General features: G+C 40.2%; 1 protein-coding gene across 5 annotated transcripts; it reads left to right on the top strand.

The window, feature by feature from the left end:
- Positions 1–5,521: 5,521 nt before the first annotated feature.
- On the top strand, positions 5,522–9,032 carry LOC148040775 (uncharacterized). 5 transcript variants are annotated; one of them, XM_087666161.1, is made up of 8 exons: positions 5,524–5,822; positions 5,918–6,028; positions 6,129–7,156; positions 7,440–7,560; positions 7,863–7,959; positions 8,109–8,148; positions 8,251–8,334; positions 8,426–9,032. In XM_087666161.1, exons 3-8 carry the CDS (start codon positions 6,482–6,484, stop codon positions 8,588–8,590), a joined length of 1,182 nt encoding a protein of 393 aa, XP_087522287.1. In that variant the 5' UTR covers positions 5,524–5,822; positions 5,918–6,028; positions 6,129–6,481; the 3' UTR covers positions 8,591–9,032. The 5 variants fall into 5 exon arrangements, with proteins under 5 accessions (XP_087522505.1, XP_087522287.1, XP_087522429.1 ...); XM_087666303.1 differs by having other exon boundaries at positions 6,194–7,156; XM_087666379.1 differs by having other exon boundaries at positions 5,522–6,028; positions 8,235–8,334; positions 8,426–8,561.
- The last annotated feature ends 628 nt before the right edge of the window (positions 9,033–9,660 follow it).

The following is a 9,660-nucleotide window of genomic DNA, read 5'->3' on the forward strand; positions in this document are numbered from 1 at the left end:
AAGCTATTTTTTATATGTCCAAATAACATGGTAGTATGCTTTGCTAATTAGAAAACTAAAGCAAACCCAATCATGGGAGGCTTTGATCCTAAGACAATTAAATACCTATGGTGGCTGGGTGGACTCAATAAGTTGGGTAACTTTCCAACACTAGATAGAGATGATTAAATCATGATCCTCCCAATATCGGTTATAGGATTAGTTACCAATTTTAGCACCGTTTTAGAGGGCCGGAGCTGCGATTTTACCTTATGGGTAGGGGGATCAAGTTACACTCTCCCCCATCTCTCACTCTCTTTGAACCAAGTGCAGTGTTAACCTCACTCCTGGCTTTGATTGATTACAAAGTGGTCTTTCTCAAGTGGGTGTTAGACTGCTATTAGGGGTGACTTATCCACACTTCCCTTGTGAAGTAGAACTGAGATTTCCATGTTCAACTAAGTCCTAGGTTTCCCATGGGAAGACTAGATGGTGATGTGCATGGATATGAATTTCGATCGACTACTAAGAGGACTCCTCCATGCCTCTTGGAGGAGGCACCTCACACATCCCAATCAAGGGGCTTTGCTCTCACAAAAATGGATGTATCAAATGTCTTATACTCCTTGCCTAACCCATTCAATGTCACTGCAATCATATCATCCTTTGAAACACGAGATCCAACAGTAGCCAGCTAGTTAGCTATGGTCTTTATTTCAATCATGTATGCTTGAATCCTCCTACCATTCCTAGACATGTTGTTGAATTGTTGCTTCAACTATATCTTCCTTGCATGTGTGACATTACCATGATTCTTCATGAGTGCATCGGAAGCATCATTTAGGGAATGGCAATTGGTAATCTGCATAGCCATTGCATCAGAAATGCACAAAGAAAACCAATGCAGTACTTTACTAGCTCTTTCCAACCACTATCGGTGAGCTCTTTGTTGTTCCTGTGTCGAATTCCATTCAAGCAATTCCGATTCAGCTTCAACCCCCATACACAAATCCCAATAACCTTTGCCAATCAGAAACCTCTGCATCCTGAACTTCCATAGAGCAAAGTTTTTGTTGTTGAGCTTCTCAGCGACAATTTGATTAATGTTGCCAGTGCCTTGAGCATTTACCATAGTTGCAAATTTAGTGCTCACTGAATGCATGACTGCTTGCATACCCCTCAAATGTTTATGGCAGTTTCAGCTCAATAAGCAGTCACAATAAAAACTAGTAGTAAAAAGTGTATTTTAGCTCATATGTATGTCAAATGCATCCCTAGTCATGTGGCAAAACATCTAGATGCAATGGCACTCCAAATAGATAGTATGTGTCGGCATAGTAGACATGTAGGTGTTCATGACAATCAACAACAGTTTGTAATAGTAGTCTATGTATAGCCAACAATGTTTCCTTTGCTAAAACAAGAGTATTCAGACCTCAAAACAGCTCCAAAACATCTCATATAGTTGCCACTCTATGCATGAGTTGATACATGTCCAACTAGTCAGAATAGATTGCACGTATGTCAAGTGAAGATGATAAGTATCCTTCCTACAGACAATAACTAGTCAATACCCTAGTATAACCAGCAACAAATCAATCCAAAATTTAGGCTTTCAGCACTCACAATATCCGAGAAAGTATCTACCACTCATGATCTAAGCATTTTTCAATAGCAAATAAGTGTCACAGATACTTCAACCCTGTAGGTATATTGTTTCCAAATTTAGGACAACAACCAGTTCACTATTTCCAACCTGCAAATAAGCTCCAAAACTGAGCATTTAACACTCCAATATCATGCCCATGTATACATAAGTGTTTCTACAACACTTGCCAAGCATCCAAGATGATTGTATGCATCATTCTCAAGCATTCCTTGATCAAACAATGCCCTATTTTAGTGCTGGAAATTTCAAGACACATTTGAGCGTGTCAAAACTTTCCAAAGTTGAGCATTTGACATTCCAAAACAATGCTTAAATGCATGAGATATAGCCCATACACTTTGCCAAGCATCCTTGAAATAACCAATCAAAGGTAATGGCATAATCACTTATCAGTCATGGTACCCTCTGCAGGTATGACATTCAAGAATGGGCTGCCTTAATCATTGCCAGTGTAGAGAAAAGCATTGAGTACATTCCATGTTAAGCTAGTTGATCTTCAAACTTGCCTGAATGGTCATGACCTATTGTCCAAGCTCACAAGACTTGCAAAATGACCTACAATCTCCAAGACAAAATGTGGTGCAATCTTTCCTTACTGTCCACTTGATTTTTGTTGCTACTTGATCTCCAACATATGCATTTTAATCCTTTTCAATGGCTCTAGCAAGTCCTGATGATGACAAGGTTAGATACCAAGAACCCCACATACAAATCCTTTAGCTCTTGTTCATGGTTGTCCTGCACTTCTCTACAGCATAATTTTGTCCAACTCCAAACTCATAGGTCTTGCTCATTGCAATGCTATGCTCACCAAGCCTATCAAGGTTCCAGGCTTCATGGCTCTAATACCATGTTAAAAGATAGGGAGAGAGAGATGAGGCAATAGGGAGCAGTGAACTCCCATTTCTTCATTATTCCATGTACTTCACACACATATTGAATGCCTAGAAAGAACCAGGTCTAAGTGACTTGATGACTACTCACATTGACCAACTCTACCAGAGTTAAGTGTACTCGACTTATTAACTACGACTCACATGCTAGAGATAGCTAGACACTAGCCATCATATTGGTGTACATGAGTTGAGCTTGAAGTTTCAACATCATCTACTCTTTCCTCTCCTCTACTCTTGAATAATCTCTCTACTCTCTCCTCTCTCTACCCTCTACTCCCTCCTCTCTCTATTCTCCCCCTTATTTTTTTCACCCTTCCTCTCTCTATCCTTTATTCTCTCTAATCTCTCTTCTCTCTACCCTCCTTTCTCTCCATCTCATCTCTCTCTCCACCATCTACTTTGTCCTCCATATATATATATATATATCTACCCGTCCATGTCCCCCCTCTCTCTCTACATGATAGAGAAATAATAAAACATAAGAAATTTAACTATTTAGAGCCTCCATTGGCCTTATATTCATTTTCCTACTACAAAATGGCAATAAGAAGGAAGAAGAGAAAAGGCAATAGGGTTTTATAGGTATACCTTTAAGCTTAATGGCATTGAAATGAGGTAAAGCAAAACTCTCAACTTAGACATCTTTTTTATGATGTTAGTATATGCCTTGGTATAGTTGAATGTTTTAAAAAATTGCATCAAAATATGCATTAAAAAAGTCCCCAAGACCCATGGTTCGCTTATTGCTTCAAGAGTTTCCAGCCAAGAGCTATGGATACCTCTCACATAGTCATGCACACTCACACATACACAAGTGTATTGAGCTTACCTTTAAATCTGATTGAGTTACCTCCTCCCACGAATCTACTGATAGCTCCATGATCCAAGATGCACTTTCAAGCAAGCTTCATCTCCACGCTCCAAGCTTCAAGCCCCATAGTTGTGCACACAAGAAAAGGGAAGAGAAGAAGGAGAAGATGAAGAGAGGAGACGAAGAGCTTCTCCACGATCCCTCACACACACACACACATACACTCTTCCTCTCCTCACATTCCATCTCTCCCGCTCTCATACACAAGAATGAAGCAAGCAAGAAACAAGAAAAGAGTAAGTTTGGCCACACACTAAGAACCAGCTTTTTCATTCACTTTTTTACTTTTATACATGCCCTACCTCCTCCTTGGGCGGCCATCCTCTTTTTTGGCCTTGCCTTTGTCCATTCCACCACTCTTTTTCCTCCTTTTCTATTAGCATGGCCTTAACTCATACCTCTTATTCTCTATAACTTACACAATGGGAGAGAGCCCGGTGCTCTTTTATAAAATAAATTACAATGTGACTAGCACTCTTTTTACAAAAATATACACACATAACTATGATGGAAGTGATTGCTTATCATCAACAACACAATGTGACTAAGTATTCATATTTAATTAACCTCTATTGACAACATTGTAAAACATTTTCAAGAGGCCACTCTAGATGTAAGATTGGTTTCTTTATCACTAAAATTGATAAGCACAAGAAAAGACATACAATAAATGCATAAATTTACCAAATTTGTTTAAAAATCCTTTCCAAAAGGGCTTTATCAAGTATTAGTGTATCTATGACATTATGCATTAGAGAAGGTTGTCTTGCATTTCCAAATGAATAGTTGGCACATTTAATGGAGGTATCATTGGTCTACATAAATTGCCTTCTATCTAAAACTACATTTGAGACACTTATTAGTGAAAAGAGGAAAGAAAGAAGGGAGATGAAAAAGTTTGTGAGAAGAAGTAGATATACATAGTTCCACTTTTGAAGTAAACCTATGGGTCCTTACTTGTGTGGTGCATTGTGATTTTTGTTGGGGAGCTTCTTTGCTAAACCCATAGCCCTTCTTTTTGTTTGTTGCACTACACCTACAACTCATCAAGGATAGAAATGTGAAGTAGGATTTAGCTCATTGCCTAGTGTTAACTTCTTTCTCCCCTAGCCTCTTTGGCCTACAATACACGTGCATCCTCACAATGATAGCCCTCCTTTGTAATTACCTTGTCACCACCAACAACTACTACAATCATTAGATCTCATTAAAACCCAAATAAAAGAAGGAAAAGACAAAGAAGGAGAAGCCAATTGGTTTATAAGAGATGGTATACATACCACAAGACTTCTTAGAATTTACAAATGACTTATTGAAATGCCAACTATCAAATGCAACAACTCATAAGGGCCTGGGGTAATATGATGATTACGGTGATCTAAGATATTGTTCACAATAATACCTCTCTTGGTCCATAACCACTCATTAACATTCAACCATGATCCCATTTATAAGCAATGGATGCCAATGCTCACATGCACCCTTGTTATTCTATAACTATAGAAGTAAACTAGCCTAGGAGTTTTAACATTTGATGGAGAAGCTCAATGAGAGTAAATGCTTCGGTTTCGGTTTCGCATCAATCTCTATGGGTATTTGAGAGATGTGACACTAGGCTATGTTTAAAATGCACCATAGGAGCTCCCTCCAAGTGGGATTCATACCATTTGCTACATAAAATATTGTTTGGGTAAGGAAACATGGTGGTTTGTGGTGTGAGCTAACTTGCCTTGCTTTCAGCACAAAGATTTCACCCCCAATTCTTGATAGTTTAAGTAAATAATTCAAATTCTTACTTGCTTGTCAGCTCAAAACATTTTACCCCCAATTCTCAACAATCAAATTCAAGTTAATGAAAAGAGCGAGTTAATAATAGATACATGGGGAAGGGGCCTTGCCGGCCACTTGAAAGCTTTCTCACCAAATTTCCGTCTCCAAATATAGTAGTGTAGAAAGGTTAGTTATTAATAGTTATATATTATCTTATTAGTTATTATAATATACCTATATTATCTTATTAGTTATTACAATAGGTATATTTTATAAGAAAAAAGTTTAAAGGGCTGTAAGAATGTATGTGCAAAATATATATACGAGTCTTATGTCTTAATGGCGGTACAAAGTGGGTTTCCACGATTGATGATGACGATGATGAGGGCGGCAGCAGTCAATTGAATTGTTCCATCCATCCATCCATTCCCATTTCCATCCATCCCATCACCCATTTGCAGTGTTTGACTCTGTCTGTCTCTCTTTGGAACCTGTCAACACCATTAATGGCGTATCCATCGATCTGCTAACCGATTGATTGATTGATCAGACATACATATAGAGCTATCGGATTGATAGCTGCCCGTAACGGAAAAGAGTTGATGTTCTGTGAGGATTCGAGCAGCAGCATATTGGGGTCTGATCGATATTCCATTCTGAGCTTAATCCCTTTACTAATCCCTTGCTTATTCCATCCTGAGCTTAATCCGTTTGTTAACCCTTTGCTTGAAGCCCAATTGATGATCCGTCTCACATATACCAATCAGGAAAGAGAGAGGATCTTAATATCAGTTCTCGCTTACATCGGAAGACAAATCATCACCATCACCAGCGACATCGAGTGTATCCTCCGTTTGCCCTCTTTTGGTTTCTTTGTGTTTTTTTTTTTTGCTTTACACATTTCCTTTTTCTCATTTCTGCTTTGCGTGATGCCGAATCCCAGATTAACTATGAGAGATAGGAACCTTAGATGACGAGGTCAATCATGGCTGTATGTTGTCAATATAGGGTGAATTCGCATCCTTGTGCACAGTTTGATCAACAGCAAGGGGTCATGGCAGACAGAGCTGAGACAGGAATAAGGTGAATTCACTCCCTATTATTGTGAATTTACTCCCTTGTACACTAGAATCTGCAACAAGGGGCCATGGCAGACGTAGCGGCAACAGGATGCAAATCAGGACGGCTATTCAAGAGAATCCAGCTTGTGCAGAGAATGCAAGCGCAAAGGATGGAGCAGTGTAATCATATTGATGTGGTCATCAGAAGCAGATAGCTGATCTTTATGTGCAGTGGATGATGAATGTAAGATCATTTGTGTCCACAAGATCATCAACATCATCATCGTCGGCCAGGTCAAGCACTGCTAGTAGCGGTGCCAGCAATAATCATACAGCTAGCAACAGGCTGCAGGGTTTAAGGTCTAATCACCATCATCAGAATCAAGTGATTAGTAGGGCCTCCGATGTGCTGCGGACACAGGTTCACAGTTTCAAGAGGGCATGGAGGAAGCTGAGTGACAGTGTTTGGGAGCAAGTGATGGTGTCTCTTGCCTCCTGTTGTATCTCTCTCGCTCCACGGTCACGCTCTTCTTATAATTATTACCGCCTCAGACGGTCTCATTCCTCGTCGAGTTCTGCTGCTACAGGGAGCTCCTCTGATTTGGCACTGCCTCCTTACAATCCTAACACCATAAGTAACACAGAGTTTCAGTCTGATTGCACAAACAGTACCAGATCAAATGGTGATCACATCCTTAACACAGGCAATACTTCAGTTGAGTACACTGATCTTCTTCACAATTTCAGTACTACGCTTACAACACCACCTTCTGTAGTGGGTGCATTCCGTCATGAATCAGCGAGGGATTTGCAGTGTACTTCGCCCTCTGTTAGTGTTCAGCAGGAAGAGACTGTGGTGCTGAAGGTGAGCATTTTGGGCGATCCAGAGACCGGCAAAACCAGCTTCATGGTAATTATGATTGGTCATGGACCTTACAAATGGCATGTCAGTATATATGTGTTTCACCTGGACCATTTTTTCATGTTCTTTCTGCATTGCCATCACGTTCTTGATTGAGACTCGCGTGTGAGGCCCAAGTGTAATCATTATCTTCATGTCAGGCTGATGTCTTTGCCGATGATCGAGAAATATAAGAAGATTTGCAATTATCTATACGAGTCTAGGGAAGTCCTCTGGTTTCCTTTTTGTCTTATGAACTAAGCGAAGATCCCTTGCATAAAATGTTTGGCAGGCCAAGTACGTGTCTGCACAGCAAAGCGAGGAGTATATAGAGACCATGGGTGTGGAAGCTGTGGAGAAGGTCTTCCGTGTCCAGAATACAAACATTGCCTTTAGCATTTGGGATTTGGGAGGTGCTTCACCTTTTTAATGTTTTGATTTCCCCTTAATATCAGCACAATACATTCATCAGGCTAATGCGTGTGCTTGATTAATTTGATTGAATACTGAGATCACGATAATACCTGTGCACATGCTTGAATTCATTCATGTTACAGTTTAGCAAGTGTGCTTCACGGCTATGCAGATCATTGGATTGTGTGTGCTTCATGGCTATGCAGATCATTGGATTGTGTGTGCTTCATGGCTATGTGGATCAGAGGATTGTGTGTGCTTCATGGCTATGTAATGAGTTTTGGGAGTGTTGAATCCACAGGTCACTGGGAATGTGAAAGCATGCTGCCAATGGTATGTCGAGATGCTGTGGCTATCTTCATAATGTTTGATCTGACAAAGAGATCTACATTGAACAGGTGGTCATTCTATATTTACCACAGATCATGTTAAAATAGTTGGTTGCAGATGATCCTAATCTCTCATAATGAAAATTAGAATGCGGAGCCATCATATTTCTCTAGAATTGAATGTATTGATCACCTGGAAACAATCTATTCTCCTGCAGTGTTAAGGGTTGGTTCCGGCAAGCGAGAGAATGCAACAAGGTCTGATCATCATCTATAATACATTTGCATTGTGTAGTCTGCTTTTTTCCGAAATTTCACTAGTTCTGCACTTATATGGGACTTAGGACTGTGCTCTGACAGACTGCCATGACTGTGCTAATTGGAACCAAGTATGACCATTTTGTGGACTTGCCTCAAGATATTCAATACGCTATCACGCAGCAGGTTTGCTAGTTCCATTATATGCTAGTGTAATCAAATCCATCTCATTTCTGTGTTTTGAGCGGGACCGTTGGGAACGATTCGACTTCTGCAGGCCAGAGCGTATGCGCAGGCCATGGGTGCCTCCCTTTTCTTCTCGAGCATCACCCACAACATCAATGTGCACAAGATCTTCAAGGTGATTGTGGCAAAGCTCTTTGACCTGCCCTGCAACATCTCTAGAAACTTGAATTTTGGAGAGCCCATGGTTGACTACTGAGGCACAATATGGTCACACTAACTGATCTGCAAAATTGCAGTTTAGGCCACCATCACCATCACCATCACAACATGTGGACTTCTGTCCAAACATGTGCTGGACTCTGAAACTGTTTGTTTCACACACGTGCTGGACACACGTGTGCTACACACTCTTGAGGCTTGAAAAGAGTCCTCTGATGTAAGAAAGACAACAGGGATTGGAGGCTCATCACATCAGTGATATACTCTGCAGGAGAGTGCATTGGAGATGCAGGAACTTGCTTTCTGCAAAGACAAGGGTTCTTTGACCACATTTACGCCAGGTCTGATATATGTGCCATGTCCGAGTGCAGGTATAATGAGCTCGCTGGACACACGGAAACCAATTTCTTTGTCTTTTGTATTTACAAAGGGGGATGGACCTGATGTCGTTAGGGAGATGTATCTGATATCATTCTCTCTGCATTAGTATGCATTGTCCCTTGTCTCACTACTTTTCATTTTTCATATTTGGCTTGCAAAGCACTTTCAAGAGTCATATGTGGCCTTAGCACTCCTCAGGCTCTAGGAACCTTGTCACATTTCCTTGTTGCATGAATTAATTCGTTGTAGCGATAATAAATACTTAAGTGGAAAATGCAAAATGTACAAAATCGAAAAGGGAAACTGTTGCGAGGGAGCTTTTGTGCGACTTGTTCTCAACTTCCCTATACTTATGATTAACACATTGATATGCTAGACTTCCCTATCTTAGATTGGATGTAAGGAAAGACCCCCAAGAATGTGTGACGATTATTTGTTGCAAGGCAATTAGTATCATTCTATTTGCCTAAAATGGGCCCAATTCAAAGTCATGAGATTGAGAATGAAGCTTTTAAGACTTGGGATGGGCAATTTTAGCAGGAAAACACAAGGCAAATATTGAATGGTTTTATTGTATTATAGTGACATGTTTAAGTCTTAACTAGCACATCTAGTATGGAGGCCTTGTCATTGGCCATAAAGTTTGTGGAGCACAAGGAAGAAATGTAGGAGGTAAATGAGGTTGATATAAAAGCAAATGTTGGTTGCCTTGCTTGCATATGAACT

This window comes from Lygodium microphyllum, chromosome 1 (genome assembly GCF_053477565.2).
Source record: "Lygodium microphyllum isolate KBCC chromosome 1, Lygodium_microphyllum_v1.1.10, whole genome shotgun sequence".
Classification (NCBI taxonomy): Eukaryota; Viridiplantae; Streptophyta; class Polypodiopsida; order Schizaeales; family Lygodiaceae; genus Lygodium; species Lygodium microphyllum.

Bases quoted from the DNA above. Each gene is read 5' to 3' on its own strand.
- LOC148040775 (XM_087666125.1), top strand. From the start codon at position 6,482: ATGATGAATGTAAGATCATTTGTGTCCACAAGATCATCAACATCATCA. The intron at 7,157-7,439 runs GTAATTATGATT...AATGTTTGGCAG, and splicing joins CCGGCAAAACCAGCTTCATG to GCCAAGTACGTGTCTGCACA. The intron at 7,960-8,108 runs GTGGTCATTCTA...ATTCTCCTGCAG, and splicing joins AAGAGATCTACATTGAACAG to TGTTAAGGGTTGGTTCCGGC.